The sequence below is a fragment of the Chlorocebus sabaeus genome, chromosome 8 (assembly GCF_047675955.1).
Source record: "Chlorocebus sabaeus isolate Y175 chromosome 8, mChlSab1.0.hap1, whole genome shotgun sequence".
NCBI lineage: Eukaryota > Metazoa > Chordata > Mammalia > Primates > Cercopithecidae > Chlorocebus > Chlorocebus sabaeus.
The window spans coordinates 134,607,107-134,624,628 of record NC_132911.1 but is presented as its reverse complement, the minus strand read 5'-3'; the positions used below and the strand labels follow the sequence as shown (position 1 = coordinate 134,624,628).

The following is a 17,522-nucleotide window of genomic DNA, read 5'->3' as shown; positions in this document are numbered from 1 at the left end:
TTCTTTTTAGCACAAGTATTACCTTCCTTATAACCCTTTAACGACTTCCACGAACCATCTATGACATGTTTAAACCTTCTGACTTGTCCTAAACATCCTTCTTTTAAACAACCAACTATTGTCTTTAGAACAAGTATTTATCATCCAAGATCCTTTCTTTACATAAAATCTCTTTCCTTTATAACCTTCTTTGCATAGCCAGGGTGTGACATATTACCAAACCCAACAAGGAGTTCTAGTAGACTCAGTGATAGTAAAATTTTCATGTTTCCTTTCTGTTGGTAACATTATCCCTGCTATAAGGATAATAATTAAGCAAAATACTACAGCAATGGAAAATCTCTGATATTCCAGTTAGAAGTTGCTACAGTATATAGTCTCACTGCAAATAGATTGAGTATAGCAATTCCCACAAGTGTGATGTAGTAGATTATTTCCATCTAAAATTTTACTTTCCAAGATATAGAATGTCCTTTTGGGGGTCTATGAAGTTCCTTGGTTTTATTTTTCCAAAAAAAGAAACCTCTGAGTTATGGGCACCCTACTCACTTTCACTACCTGGCAGAATTTGCAGTATAATTGCCCAGAACTAGCATATTGATCTAGATTTTTACATTACCCATCCTCTTTTATTTCTTCCAAGATCAGGAGACCACCACTTGATTCATAGGAATGAGCGGGGTCAGTCTGAAATGTAGGCAAAAAGCTTAAAAACAATAAATGAGACTAAGATTTAGTGACAAATGTTTGATAAGCTTTGGAGCATAATTTCTCTCTCCAGTCCTCATTTTTGGTAAAAACAAATTATGAATGAACTTTAGTCTTATTCTTGGCCTGATTATTTGTATTAAGTGCAGGAAGAATAATTATTTCTGTATAGTCCTTTTGGATTGGCTTTGATGGAACTCTGTTCCACAAGGAATCTCAGATAAGACCTTTTAAAGCCAAGCCCAGTCACAGGTTTGGATCTTCAAATACCTGTGAGTTGGGTGATTCTTTTCTCTTAAGATCCCATGATAAACTTGGAGCTCCTAGACCTGTTAGAAGGTGACATTATTTACTGATCACAAGTTAGGAACCCTGTATGGGGCATGTGTAGACAAGGTATGAGGCAGTTCTCCCCATGAGACTTTTATCGTCTCTGCAAGTTGAGATTGAATTCTTAAAGGGAAGCATACCCTTCTGGTCAAAACCTTGATAAAATAACCAGTTTTTCCAATCGTGTCCTGTTGCAAAGGAAGAAAATAGATTCTTATTGACCTTACACAAATGACTATATTGCCGTAAGTTAAGAGTACTCACAGATATTTTCCAAATTCTAGAGGAACCAGGCAGAGAAAAAGAAACATGCTCCAAATTTTGTTCCCAGGAGTATAACTTACACAATTATTAAAGGCCATAAATAGTTCAGAATAAGTTCCCTTGACTCTGAAAAACAAAATAAGGGTCAGCAATGTTCCAAGCAAAAGTCAAAAAGTTTTTTTAACATTGAGTGCAGTCCATTTAGTTAAGTCTTGGTTATGCTTGATATTCGTGGACATTTCAGTTCTTCATGAATCCCATATGGTTTTTTCTTCATTCCAATGTTACAATATTCAAAACTATTAAAAACCTGCATTTGTGAATACCTGTTAAAGTCGTATAGCTTGATTATAAACCACCTTTTGAGAAGGAACAAAGCAAGACAATAATTGTCTGTGAATGACAACATTTTCAGGGTAGTTACAGTTAAAAACATGACTGACAAAGAAGTTTAGTTATCTCCGTAGTTTACAATAACTTTAACTAAAAAATTATTTAGTTATTATTTTTCTTTAAGCCAGTCAACTAGAGCTATTTTTATAGACATTACACACAACACATACATAGTGACACAGACAGAAGATTCAGCACTCATAAGATTTTTCATTTGCCAGTTTCTTAATTTGATTAGTGGATTCAGGGTGGAGCCCTTGGAGGAACAGGGTCACAAAAGCATCCTTTTCTAGGGCATAATATGCAGTCACAGCTGAAGACAGACAGATCCCCAAAATTAAGGGTGCCATTTTGTACTGGATCTTGGATCCCCAAAAGGAGGGAGAATCTGAGGGAGAAGACAGTGCAATGCTCCTACTATGCATTTCATTGCAAGGCAACCCAAAGACAATTGGCTCACTTTGTAATCAGCCCATCCCCCTTTGGAGTCACATCTCTCAGAGGAGATTGGGAATGTATCCACATCTTTCAGGTGACAAACAGCATGCTTCTCTGATTCAAACGTACAAAGGATTAAGTATTCCTCCATAACTGCTATTAGTCATCCCTTAAAATATATTTCCTACCTAGTTATTACACACCAAAGCTCTCTCATAATATGAAGTAATTTGATACCCCTAAAACTCAAAACTGTCAGATAATACAATGGAAAACAGAACAGAGCTTTTGATTTTGAGAGGGAACTATCTGCTTTTAATTCCTGAGGTTTCATGAGGAAAACAGAGGGATTTTTTTCCCCAAAACAGGGTCTATGGCACGTCTCTGTTTTTCCCAAGGAGTCCCAGGCTACTAGAAGTTATCTTAGGATTTATCTTATGTGCATTAAAAGTAGAAAGACAACAAAATGAAGAAAAATAATCCAGTCAACCGAAAAGAAAAAATAAAAGTTGTCTTCCAGGAAGACAAGATCGAAGAGAAAAACATAAAGGCCTTTTAAATATACCTGTCACTTGGATATCCGCTTTTAATTAGTCTAAGCACTCTTTAAGAAAATCTTTTTAAATCCCTTGTTACTTGATTTTAGATACACCAAGCAGTTAACATTTTCAGCTTTTGAAGTTTATAAAAAGTAACCTCCCAGGTGAAACCAACAAGCCTTAATTAGGTTATGACTTAACCTCAAGTGTATGAGGTATTTTTAAAGGTGTGATAAGCAGCTTTACAAATGTTATTGAAAAATTGTGACTGAGACAGTGAAAGAAATCTAACCCAAACAACTCTATTCTGTTTCCAGCCCCCAAGCTGTCCCTGCCCATCCCTGGGGTAGGCCGAACCAACTTTGGGAGAAGCCTAGTTTACAGTTCACAGTCCAAAACAAAATGATATCAGCCCCTTCCTAAGATACACTTCCCTCTTGCCTGGGAACCAGACCAAGAAACTAGCCACAAGATTAGAAACCATGGCTTAGGAGTCACACAGCTAGAGGCTGCAAGATTTTGACCCTCTCTAAACTGCTCTCAAGATAAGTGCTTAAGATATTTTGTAAACCCTGCCCTTGATGGATCAGTATGCCCACCCAGATCAATAAACTGGCTTATCTGAGCTTGTGGCCCCCACCCAGTAGCTGACTTAGTACAGAAAGACAGCCACCATTGTAAAATGGCAGATACTAAAACAAAGTATTGCCATTTGATTACAGGTCATGTTCCCAAGGACATGAAACAAGACGAGAGCCTGTAGCCAAGTTTGTTACTGATCATTTTGTTGGGCTGGATTGAACAGCAGGCTTACGGGGTCCTGGGTCTGAATCCTAACCTAAGGTACCCTTCCTTTTGACAGAACCCTAAAGACACACAAAGCACACCAGTTTGGCTACAGCTTGAGACCAGCATCACAAATGCCTTTCTCATTAGTTAAAACTTTATGGAGAATATAAACAATGATTCTTATTATCCTCTTTACCAGCTTTCACAGGGAGAGAGAAGCCAAAAACTTGACTGGTTTAAAAAAAAAAAAAAAAAAAAAAAACTTTTACCCTTTTGCCGTCATGTCAGGCCCCTGGACGCCCTTCCCCCTAGCTCAACTCTAAGCAAAGCATTTTAAAGTTTGGGGATATTAACTTTTCTTAGTTTGGAGGAATATTATAAAAGAAGAGATAGGAGCTTTTAAACCATGAAGGAAGGAAAAACACCATAGAAAACCTGGGGGTTCCAAAAAGGGTTGTCGAGAGGTACTGATTCTGTTCCTATTGGGAATGGTGTTTCAGGGGAAACATCTTGAAAGGTGTTTCTTTGGATTTCCTAATTTCTCTTTTTCCTTTTGGCCTACCATAGGAGACATACTGCATATCTCTGAAATTCTGTGCTGCCTGCAGAGTTGCCTGTTTTTCAGCTGCAATTAGGGTTTGGCTTAAGAGCAGCATAACATCCCTCCATGAGAGGTGAAACATCAAAGTTTTGGGAGGCTTCTATATACGTATCAGGGTCATCAGGAAATTGGCCTAAGTCTCCCTTTATTTGCTAAGGAAGACTTCAATGATAAGGGAACTTGAACCCTGTGGCATCACCTCCATTGGGCATTTCCTGTAGGGATAAGAGCGAAGGTGGGGGAGTGGGAAATTTTGGAGATGGTGGAGGTGGAAGAGCTGGTGGCATGGTTGGAGGTGGCCCCAGATACAGTGGACTGTAAAGACTGGGACAACCAATAGCTGCCTCATATAGTTCCCCCAGAAATTGCTTTTCTAGTCTTGGGGAATCATTCCTCTTGGGTCTGCCTGATATGACTACTAAAAGGGCTGAGTTGATTTTGCAATTAATGCAAAGGTCTTGTAAGAAGGCCATGCCCTTGTGCAAAAGAAAATGAGCCACTTTTTCTTCAAAGTCTCTGGGTCAAAGGAGTTCTTATGCTTTAGAATGCACTCCAGAGGGGTGCAAGCTGAAGATTGTCTGTTACCCATTTTGAAAGAGAGGTGGGAAAAAGGTGTCTCTTTAGGCTCCTTCCTTTTGGTATGACCCAGGGTGGAAGGGAAGACAGTGGGGGTATCCTCCCTGCTGTTTTCCCTCCGTGGCTCCTGGGTCCAGGCACCTTGTTGAATGTGCCACCTGTGGTTGCTGGCATGACCTCAGCCATGGAACCAGAGGAACTAGGTGACTGGGATTTGTCATGCTCACCCATGCAACTCTAGTCCTCTGCCTGTGATTTCCCTTTGACTTCCTAGACTTGTGTGACCTGCCTGGTTCCCCCACCAAAACAAAATGGATCTCAGGAGAGACTATGTGACATTCACATCTGGGCAACTGTTGTACTTCCCCCCTTTATAGAGGAAGTGTGCTGGTTTGAGCTCTGTATCCTGCCATTATCACCTGCGCTAAAGTGTTCACCCTCCAAGAATGGTTCTGGTTAACTTCCAAACTTAAAACCCCCTTACTAAGTAAATACCATTCTAATTGGAGGCATAATAGGTGCCTTAAAAGAACGTAGGGACCAAATGGCCATTTATCTGCTGATGGGACAGTATCAAGACTAAAATTTGGTTTCAGAAGATATTTTACTCCTAATTGTTGAAGGCAGAATTTTCCCATTCACCAAAGCAGCATAAAGCCTGGTTTTTAGTAGGGGGCACGAAAAGGGAGAACTGGGAAGCTAGCGTGTTTCAGAAAAAGACCGACAATCTGCCTCATGGACAAGATCCTTCTTCCACTAGGAGGCGCTGTTAACCTTGAAATGCCACACGCTTTCCAGACCAAGGGCAGAGAGAGACCTGGAAGTGCCATGTGCCCTCCAGACCAAGGACAGAGAGAGACACTCACTGTGGGTGGGGAGGGACCTTCTGTTCCTCAAAAATCACAACTACACCTTCCTTTGAGCTATATGCCTGGTTACTATGACATTCCCTAATTTTGCCAAACAAGATTACTTCCCTGAACTGTAAAATTTTCCCCACACTGCATACAGAGAGAGGATAGGAGACATGGTTGTCTCAGACAGGAAAGGAGAAAATTACAATAGGAAAGTTGGAGATCCTGTTGCCAACACCCCATCAGGCAATTGGAGGCTGGGGTCAGTTCAGAAGCCTTTGGATAACCCCAGGGGTTAGCCCCAGTCAGAAATCCTCAGTTGCTCCAGAACCTCTTCCAGCCCCACATGATGGCTAAGTCCTCCATGAAAGGAAGTTGGTTCAAACATGGCCAGCATGCCCAGCAATCCATGGGTGCTGGGGGATTCTCCATGTTCTCCCCAGTAAGCATCATATCTGAGTCTTTAAGAATGGCAGCAACACTAACCATATTTTTAACTGGCTGACAGATGCCTGTTATTGATTTGATTTGATTTAGTTCTAAAATGGAGGCCAATAGCTCTGAAATGAAGGGACAGTGTTGGAGTCCACTCCTCTACTCACCATTTCAATGAATGTTGTACCTTGGTATCCCAGGTGAAGTCCCCAGTATGAAGCAGCTACATTGTCTGGGGTAGATACCTGGGTTTGTTGTCTTGCACCAGGAAAATTTAGGACACAGACACACACAAAGGGTTTAGGAGTGGACGTTTAATAGGCAAAAGAAAGAGAAAGGAAGAGAAAGGAAACTAGCTCTCTCTTTAGTGAGAGAGGGGACTTCCAAGAGGAAAGACTGACCAGCAGCAGATGTGCCAAATTTTATAGCCAGGTTTGAGGAGGTGGTGTCTCATTTACATAGGCTCACAGATTAGTTCGATCAGGTATGATATTTACATAGAGCATGGGGAAAGCTGGCCGCCCCAACCTAATCTTATTATACAAATGGCTTTCCAGTTGACCAGCGCCATCTTGTCTGCTCCTTACTGTACATGTGGATGACAAAGAGAAGAGAAGATGGTGCCACCATCTTGAATATGATTGGCACAACTTGCCAGCATCTGTGTCTGCAGCTGGATTTTACAGTCTGCCCTTGTTAGAAAGGAAAATAATTTGGGGATGCTTCTTATTAAAAGTAAAACCTTAATGAAGACTTCCATACCCTCACTATCTACCTAAAAAATTTCTTCTTAACTCCTATATCGACAGTATTCATACTACTCCTCTGCTTCCAGCAGAACATCAAGAACGTATATTTTAATTCAACAACATGTCTTAAGATCTACTGTGTACCTGTTGTTACAAAGAAGGTGCTTACAAAAGCAACAAATACCACCTCTGCCTTTTGTTTTGGTATCTAGCTGCCTCCCACCCCATCCCACCCCACACACCCACAGCTTTATTCGTGACACTGCTCTTTCCACTCTCTGGCATCTAGGGGCTAAACAGCATGTGTAGGGGCTTCTCAGAGGTCTCCAGGTTGCAGATAAGCCATGGTTACCAAAATAATCCTTGCAAGATTGTATCAATAATGTTAGATGTTGAAGGCATTTCAGACATAAAATATACTACCAGATGAGGCTCTCACAAATGAGAATGAGTTAAAATAGATAATACATAGGAAAAACACTTATCTAAAAGCATTTGGAGGGAATTAAAGAAAATTGGCACTGGCAGAATCTAGAAGCCATGTGGTGGAGAAAAGATTTTTTCTGACCTAAATTGTTTCTGTTTGATCCCCATTTATTTATTACATTGGAAAGGTTCATTGGTCCACATAGTCCTCATAAATAACCAGAATTGTAAAGACTGATGATAGTAGCCATATATCAATTTTCTCTCATGTGTATACAATACTTAATAGTTCCCGTCGTCTCCTTCTAACTTATAATCTCATTTAAACATCTTGATAATCTTTTGATGTGAGTGCCATCTTCCTCTTTTCAAAAGTGGGAAGATTCAGTATTATTTTAATGATAGGGAAACTATGAACTACTAGTATATGACAAAGCCAGCTCTGGAATGCTGTTCTTTATGTCAACCATGTTCAATGTACTTTTCCCTGAACCATTTCCAGTCCTACTGTCACGTTTATACAAGAATATTTAGAAAAGTGAAAATAAACCTAGGAGGTCTCCAACTTTGTTGCCATGCCCAGAACTGTGGCTGAAAGATCCTGGGGAAGTAGTCCTCCAGGATAACTTCAGTCCATGCAGTTGAGTCTCTTTAGTGTCACAGGATGACCGCCTGCATGGCCACTATGCTGATGAATCAATAATGAGGCAGAGAGACAGAAAGACCAGGCACAGACCACACCAGAGTAAATTAATGAAGGTCTGCACAATTAAAAAGTAAAAATTAGGTCAGTATGGGCAGGACACAGTGAAGAGGTTAGCCAAATTCTTCAAAGACGACTCAAGATTTCCATCCTCAAGTGCCTCATCAGTGACCATACTGTTGCAGAAAACAATGTCTGCATAAAGACACATCAGACTTTTTAGAAGCAGAACTGATCTTCTCTAAGCTCAGCCTTAAAACAGGAACTTTTCCAGGTTTATGATGGAAACGACTTAACTTGGGCCAAGTGCACCTCATCAGTCTCAGTTACACAATACAAAATATGAATACAAATCACAGGGCACAGTACACTTGAACTTGGGCACACTTCCCATCCATCATCTCCAGCCTTTCAAGGCAAATGCTACATTTCCAAATTCAGTGCCACAAAAGTATAATTAAGATAAGTGATGCAGATCTTGCTACCCAATCATGAAAACAGACACCTGCAGTTTGTTGTATAACACATCAGTGTTGTATAACACATCAGTCCTTCCTACAGAGAGGGGTTGGTTAATAGATACAAAATTCAACTAGATAAGAGGAATATATTTAGTGTCCTATAGCATTGCAGGGTGACTATAATTGACAATAATTTACTGTATATTTTTAAATAGCTAGAGGAGAGGATTCTGAATATTCAAAAACAAAGAAATGATAAATATTTTAGGTAGTGAATATGCTAATTAACGTGCTTTGATCATTACACAGAGTACACATGTATTGAAATATCATTCTGTGCCCTATAAATATGTGCAATTATTACATGTCAATTAAAAATAAAATTTAAAAGAATCAAGAAGGTTTTGGGATGCACAAAAGGATTTTAAACAATGAGAAGTTGGGGTTGTTCAAAAGAACACTGTCTGCTGCAACTAAAGGACTAGATGGGGACAAGAATGGATGCAGAAAGAGTATTTGGGAGGCAACTGCAATGGCCAGCTTCATGCACATGTGGCCTGTGTATTCACATAGGGCTGTGCACTCAGAAGGGCCTGGCTTTGTTTAATGCCCTGCTCTCACCATCTTGAAATTCTCTAAAAAGGAATTTCAAGAAACCCCTGCATTTTCATTTTACAGTGAGTCCACAAATTATTGAACCAGTTCTAGCTATTGCATTAGTCCGCATGAAAGAGCAGGGTCGATAGGAGGAATGAACAACCAGGAAATAACCTACATGTAGGGTCAAAGCCAAATAGCATTTGTCCAACATCACATGACCTTCGTGAATGCATCCATGTATCCATGCAATACACATTACATTCAGGGCTTTTACTAGGCCCTGCAGGTTCATAGATGAATAAGGCATTATTTTTATCCTTTAGGACCTTACGGGCAAGCAATTATAAGTAGGTACATAGAGGAGGGCATTGTAGCCACTGAAAAATATCACTGAGATCTGTATTGATAGCTAGTCTTCACTGTTCGCTAGCTAGTTAAGTTAAATTATTTAACATCTCAGTCTTGGATTTTTTTTTTCTAGAATGGGGATAATACTATCTTAGTAGGCAGAATGTGTAAAGTGGTTATTAGAGTATGGCATAAAATTAGCATTTAATGAGTACAGTCATTATTATGACAACAGAATAAAAGATAAATTCAAGCTGAATGGTTTATTATGAGTGTCATAGAAGCAATTGGGAACTAATAATAAACTAAAAATTCGGGGTCAAATGTGCTATAATGAACGTGCTGAATTTGGTGCCTAAGATATGAGTTTTCATCCTGGCTCCGACACAAATGAGCTGTGTGACTTTGGAAAAATGACTACTCCTCTGTGAGCCTCAGTCTCTACCTGTAAAATAAAAGGCTTCAAGACATATTATGTTATGTGTGGTGCACATAATATGGAATAGAATAAATCTGCTAAGTGCACAGTGTAAGGTACTTAATTACTTGAAATCATTTTCATAATTTTTACTAAGTCTGAAGTAGTTTACAAAACAGTATGAGAGCTATGCAATCCTAAATTTGTAAACATACTTTTTTGTATGGGGTAAAAGGAAATGACATTTAGTTAACTCCAAAATGTTAACCATTGTCTTCTCTGGGTGGTAGGCTTAAGGGCAATTTTTATTTTGTTATATGTGCACTTTTGTTAGTTTCCAAACTCACTATAATTAGCATAAATATTTATGTAATGCATAACACTCAAATATTAATTTTTGTGATACATCAGATAAGATGATCTCTAAAGACTGTTATAGCCCTGAAAATTACATTATGCTACATGGGTTTTCACTTAAGAATGTTCCTTTCTATTAGCATAAAGAGATGGTAGTATTGACTCAGTGATTTTATTAATTCAAATAAATTAGTTCAACATGTTCTTGGTTTTAAGTCCCTGACAACCAATATCAGCGAAGCATTATAATACAGTAAAGATTTCAGTCATTTGGCTCTCTTTGGAAGTTCTTTAAGGAATCATTGAAACTACAAAAAAAAAAAAAAAAAAAAAAAACAACTTTCTAATTTCAAACCACAGTTCCTTTGGGATGCTCCTCAGCCTGGCTGACTTACTATCATATTCTGCAGTCTCTGCTCAGGCTATTTTTCCCCATCTGAAATTCAGTGAATGACTCAAAGATTGTTCATAATTTTCTTTTACTTTTTCTTCTGAGTTTAGTCATCTTTCTATTTTTGTTCAATCACTGCTTTCAAAATAATTCAAGAGGTATTTGTGTTTTCTCTTGAAAATGCGTTTCAAATGATAAATTTCTGGGCTTAAAAAACATCTTCTGTATGGCAAAGCAAAGGATATCCAAAGTGCCAGGCAGAGCAGGGGTTTGGGAAGAAGTCACAGGAGGAGCTGAACGTAGGACGTGCTCATTCAAACTAAGCAATGTAAGCGAGTGACTTTTTAAAGCTCCACTGCCATGAGCAAGATGATGTGCCAATTGCTTCACAGGGTGGCAAGGGGGAAATGTGGGCCAGACACTGTGCCAAGCACGTTACCATGATTAACTCATTTAATCCTCACAATTATAGAGGTGAACGCTATTAGATACATTCAACTGAGGCTCAGAGATGTCAAATGACTTTTCCAAGGTCAAACAACTGGTCAATAGAAAAGCTGATATTGGAACCTGGATCTTCATGAGTCCAAACCTCATATATGTCTTTCATCTTTTTTCAGGAGTCCACAAACTTCAGAGGCTAGAGAATTAAGTGACATGAAAGAATAAAAGGATGGTACTGGATTGTGTTTATGTCCTCAAAATAAGCCTGATGGTGACTGTAGATGGCTGGAAGAATGGAACAAAGGATGGAAGGATGGATGGATGGATGGATGGATGGATGGATGGATGGATGGATGGAAGGATGGAAGGATGGAAGGATGGATGGATGGATGGATGGATGGATGGATGGATGGATGGATTCATGGATTCATGGACTCATGGATTCATGGATTCATGGATAGATGGATGATTCCTCAGCCCTGAAATGCAGGGTGACAATGTGTGGCTCATAGTCCAGCCCTCTTCACTTTAGCACTCACAGTGGACAGCTCTGTTAGCACTCTCTCCTCCTGAGTCTACATGTGGCTTCAAACATGATATATGACATTTATTTTTTATCCCCATACTAGAGACCTATAAACCAGCAAGCTAAGCAAAATAGATGTCCTGTACCTAGAGAACCCCTCCTACCTTTTCCTTGTGAAGTCTTATCTTTTAGGATTCAGCTCTTCAGCCTTCCCTGAACACCCGGCCTGGGTTGCTTTTTTTGCCATGTATTCCTATTGCAACAAGGATGTACCCTTTCCATGGAGTGTATCATATTATAAAATTATCTGTGTATTTGATTATTTCTCTTAATATTTCGAGGACAGAGACAATGTGCCTTCTTCATCTCTACATCCCAGAATATTATGCCTGGCACACAGTAGATGCTCAATAATTATGTGCTTCTCTGGGGCTACAGACGCATGATAATTAGTATCATCTATTGTTAGCATCTTTTCTCCAAGGTATTCACAGATTTGACTCTTGTCCCAGCCCACAGAGTTATTTGGTTCTCTTAATCCTCATATGTATAATACCTCCCTAAGAATGTACATTTTCACTCCTAAGTCCCTGTCCAATCCTGATGAGTTGAACTGTGCCCGGCCCAGTATAAGCTGGGAAGGTTTTTTAGCATAAAGCTAGACGAAAAGCTGGTCTTGGCAGCTGGTGCTAAGCCCCCATTTCCCTGACCCTGGGCTGTTTCTGCTGGTCTCCGGCAAGAACAGAAAAGGGAAAACTTGAGATTTCCGTGGTATAACACCTTGCTGCGTACTCTACTTCTCCCTCTAGACACTGCGTCTCATCTGTGATGGCTCCATTGTTTCCTTAAGCCACACCAGAGTTACTTCTGAGTGAGTTCCAAGTACATCTGTGCTTGTGGTTGGGAAGAGATTAAACAAGGGAGCAGCATGATCTGGTTTTAGTAGTAAAAAGTATTCTGGCAACCATGTACAAAATAAACTGTAGACAGTGATATTGGGAGGCTGTTGGAGATCATAGTGGCCATGTTCAGGTGGTGGAGGGGGACATGAGAAGAAGCAGATGGACTGGGGATGTATTTTGGTGGTAGAGGGTGCAGAATTTAACTATGGGTTAGATGGGGCTGAGGTGATGAGGATTGAATCCTAGTTTTGTTTTGGCTTTTGGCTTAAGCACCTGGGTGAATAGATGAAGGGGCATTACCTGAGATGGAAAAACCTGGGGGAAATAGGACACCAGGTGATGTAAGGCAAGTCCCGACATCCATGGAGATGGTTGTACTTGGGCATTTTCTTTTTTTTCTTTTTTTTTTTTTTTTTTTTTTTTTTTTTGAGAGGGAGTCTCGCGCTGTCGCCCAGGCTGGAGTGCAGTGGCCGGATCGCAGCTCACTGCAAGCTCCGCCTCCCGGGTTTGTGCCATTCTCCTGCCTCAGCCTCCCTATAGCTGGGACTACAGGCGCCCGCCACCTCACCCGGCTATTTTTTTTTGTATTTTTTAGTAGAGACAGGGTTTCACTGTATTAGCCAGGATGGTCTCGATCTCCTGACCTCGTGATCCGCCCGTCTCGGCCTCCCAAAGTGCTGGGATTACAGGCTTGAGCCACCGCGCCCGGCCTACTTGGGCATTTTCAAAGGGACAGTTTATTTCCAGTTCCAATGTTGCTTCCACTAACCCTTTGCCTCCTGGCCTCCAGCTTGTCCTGAGGAAGGCCTCACACTGAACCAAAATGAAAGAAAGCATTCTGAATCAAACAGCAGCTTCTCTGGCCACCTTCTGAATTCCTTTGAAGTCTGAAAGTCACATCAGTGTTTAAGTATACCCTTACCACTGACCATCATCAGCCACCTTTCCGTGTGGTCTCCTAGAGAGCCCGGGAGAGCCCAGGACAGAAGCACTCCAGCCTGTGCCCTGACAAAAACTGCACATTGAGACTTGGGGTTTGCTCAAGGAAGAGAGGGCACAAAAGAAACAAAGGCTTTATCAAAAGATATAATAATTAAAAGGGGGAAACAACAGTCCCCAACTTACAGAACTGGTATAAGGATTAAGAAAACTGATATGGGAATTAAAATAGTGTTCCAATTCATAGAATTAATATAAGGATTTAAGCATGAAAGCACTAAGAATTGAGATTGCCACATAGCAAGCATTACACCCTGGTCTGTTAAATAGAATGTTTAAAAATGTGTGGAGGAAAGTTGCTTGTCTTCACATGGATTTTGTGATAGGAAAGTATAAAGGCTATTTAAAATCTATAAAATGTGTTTTGCACATAGAAGATAGAAGACATTATTATTAATGTGAGTGTACCATCTGGATGCTAGACTCTAGAATCTCTTTCACCGTATATGTTCTGGGTCACCTCATACCTTTGGGATCAACTGGTTTCTGAATTAGCCAATGTGCAAACCCTTAGAGCAGCCACTATCACATAATAGGTGCTGAAAAGATGTGTGTTTTTCTTTTTTTACCACTCATTTCTGAACCTCAGTTTTCTCATGGGTCTCCTTGAAGTCCCCCCATGGTTATCAGTGCCTTTTTTTCTTCCAACAGAGATTTCCTGGGGACCAAGGAGGCGTCACTGCTGCTGATGGCCATGTTCCTCCTGGCTGTGTTCTACCATGGACAGCAGGTAATCTAACATTTTGCTCTGACTGCTCTGTTACCCGACATTTCTTGTTGCCATAAAACTGGTCTCTGCTGCTCTTTGCAGCAAATAACTTTTAGCTGCCTGTGGCAAGTTGTGATTCTTAATGAATCAATTCCTAATAAAGACCACGTAATGAAAAACAAAGCTGGAGAAGATCTGGCAAACAATGTGGTTTTGAGGACCTTTGGATATATCTCTTTCAAAAAATCATCCTAGTGAAAGAGCTTTCGATTTCTGCCTAAGACAAACTGGGATCTCTCCCAATTCTGTTGCCGGGATGAAATTATTACTACAGAAGTTGTGTACTATATTAGGTAAACATTTAGGTTCAGCTGAGCCTGGATTCTAATCACAGTTCTTACTCTCAGCAGTGTGTGATCTTGGGCAGGTTACTTATCTCTGTGAGCCTCAGTTTCCTCAACTCTAAAATAAATTAGTAATATCTAAATAGGGCTGTCTTGAGGAAGCATTTGAGATTATTGTATGTAGAATTTTGTGCACTAACTTGCATTGTTTCTAGAAAAGACTGCATTACAGATCTGTCCTAATTATATACAATACCTGCCATATGGGTTCCACCTTCCATGAGCCCTTACTCTTTACCAGAATCAGGAGTGGGCACTGTGGGCAGAACTGTACAAAACCCCGGCTCTGGTCCAGTCTCCTGGAGTAGAGCTGACCCCAAATAAAGCAAACATGTTGTGTGTGAAACAGACTTGGCTAGGGACTTCGAGAAATAAAATTATTCTTCATGGGAGCATCTAGGCAGGACTCTCAAAGGCCAGTAGAACTTCTTCAGGTAGACTTCAACCCATGAATGTTCGTCGCCTGGGGAGATTTTCACCGCCTGGTAGAAATCAGGCCCTGCCTCCCTCACCACTCCTGTCTGGGTCTTGGTCCATCTTTCTGTGGTCTGTGTGTACTTCAAAAACCATAACCAGAAAAGAAGGAAAGCACAGCAAGGAGACTGTCAGCCAGGGCAGAAATAGAAACACATTGCTGGGAAATCACCATGGAAACAGGTAACGAACCCTGAGAAGACAGGAATGAAACAACCCAAAACCCCAAGAACATAGAGATACGTATTTAAAGTTATTTGTAATAATGGGGATTGTACAGTATAGGTAAGAAAAAAATAGATAATATTAAAACTTGGCAAGTGAAGGAAATGAATAAATAATTAATACTTATTGAGTTCCTACTATGTGCCTAGCATTTTCTCTCTACTCTCGTTTAATCCTATCAACAACCTGGAATGGAAGTTATTATTACTCCTGTTTTATGGATGGTGAAAGTAAGGCTATTCAGCTAGTAAGCAGGAAGACTAGAATCCAAATCCTGATCTGTCTTCAAAGCCTACCCTTTCTACTTCACTAGGCTGATCAGAGCAGAACAAAGACGCTGTGTGCATATGAACACAGTGACCCAGGGCACTGCATCCTGCAATATGCTTTCACTTGTTTTCCCATTTTGCCTGAATTTATGATGAAACACTAGGCCAAATGTCAAAGGCTAGCCATTTCTAGAATTCCTGTTTTTAGGTCTTTCCAGCCATCTATGAGGTCTGGGGTCTTGTCTTCTGCTACTTGACAGCTTTCATTTCTAGGGGAGAATGGCTTAGTCTGAAATACAAATGACAATCCATTTGAGAACTATGAAGACAGATTCAGACGAGTCCATCATCCTACAGACAAACATATGCTCGCTCAATTACACAGGTTTTAAATTGACAAGTGAGAAATCCCCGGAAATAGCTGAGAGAACAAGTTCTGGGTGAGGGTCGTCATTCCATAAAAAGAAGACTGGTTCTGTCTCTTCTGTCACCTTAGGGAATTACTTTGTGCCCTGTCAGTGCCTTCCTCAAGTGGTACCCTAATAACATTCAGATTTGATTTATCCTATGCTCCGTTTATCCTGGAAAAGTAGATAACCTAATTGTATTAAGATTGTAGGTAAAGTACGAGTATGTAACTATTTAGTGAGAGTCTGAGTGACTGGGTTTAAGTGACATCTGATATTTTTCCCTTTCATTTTTAACTTTCAAAGGGTTTTGAAATTATATAATCACATCTCATAACTATAGCAGTTACAAGTACAGGCTTTGGAATTGGGCAGATAGTATTCAAACCCCAACTCTGCCACTTAGTAGCTATGTGACTTTCAACAATTTACTTAACTTTCTGATTTTCAATTTCCTCACCTGTAAAATGGGTATGATAATAACAAGTTCTACTTCATCGGGTTGTTAGGGTGTTATATGAGAATATAATTGTAACATACTTATTCCAGTGGCTCTCACATATAATAAATTTTCAAAATTGATAGCTAGTAATGTTTTACTTTAAAAATAAGCCGATGACACAAACAAGGCAGGTATTGTTAGCCATCTGGTCCTAAGACAGGAGCAGAGATTGAAGTCCCCTGAGGTCACAAAGCCTGTAAAAAAAGCCAGACTGGAACAGGAATCCAAATGCTCAAACTCCTAGTTCGATTCTGTTTCCTCCACGTGCCACTGCCTCCCTGTGATAGGGGTGGCTTTCTGCAGGGTTGTCTCACTTCAAGTGTCTCTATCTGTAGCATCATTTGGGGTCCTGTTAATCTTTGATCAAGCCTACCCACTCCTGGGCTTGCTCCCTGTTTCCACCGGTTTCTCCTTGTGACTCAGAGGCCCTCTAGTTTTAATAGGGGCTGAATAATGCCCAATGATGCCGGGTACGCAGAAGCGTCTGGTGGGGGCATGTGTAATTAAACATCTCCAGAGAAACGGAGGTGGTTATGTAACTGAATAATTGGAAATTTTCATCTTGCATATATGTGGAAATGATATGCCAAATTCTTCCTCCTCTGAGGCAAGTGAACATTCTCTACGTTGAACAGAGAGAGCAAACAATCGGGTGCCTCCCACCAGGTGCCTGATTCACTAGCAGCCCTGGAGGTTTGAGCTTTGCCTGGGCATCTTCGTTTTTAGCAGAGGAAGCCACGCCTCCACAAGGAGAAAGAGATAAATGAGGTCCTATCTCTAGTAACTTCTGGGTGTGATAAAGGCAGGAACCGGATATTGTGGGGTTCAGAAGAAAAGACTCAAGCCTTGGAACCAAATATTCTTGCTTGAGTTTTAGCAATTCCACTTCAAGAATGGGTGATCTTGAGAGACTCAACCTTCCAGAGCTGTCATTTCTTTCTTACAGTTTATTGATTGCATTCTCTAAGGCATTTAAGAGACTCCCCTGTCCTTTGTTTTTGTTCTGTTTTGTTTGTACTGTATTTATGTCTAGAAGCCTGGTGGGATTCAGGTTCAATGATTTCTGCAAAATATTTAATTGGTTAGTTTTATAGACTACAATTAGGGGGTACATAATGTCTCCTTATCTTTTTGTGATGTTAGCAGTTGCTTATGCTAATCGCCTATATTCACTTATTTTATACAGTGATATGCTAATCCTATCAGTCCTCCATAATTTATTAACTGCCATACATTATTAAAGAGAACCATCTCCTCACTATTTGTTACCTGGAAGTACAA

The 17,522-nt window shown here is 40.3% G+C and overlaps 1 protein-coding gene across 2 annotated transcripts in view; it reads left to right on the top strand.

Annotated features, from left to right (window-relative positions):
• Positions 1-17,522, top strand: part of ADCY8 (adenylate cyclase 8) — a 263,858-nt gene that overhangs the window by 214,890 nt on the left and 31,446 nt on the right. For both annotated transcript variants that reach the window (XM_008001549.3, XM_008001550.3), the window contains one exon: positions 13,903-13,981. In XM_008001549.3, coding sequence (XP_007999740.1) covers positions 13,903-13,981 — 79 coding nt within the window. The remainder of the gene's footprint in view (positions 1-13,902; positions 13,982-17,522) is intronic.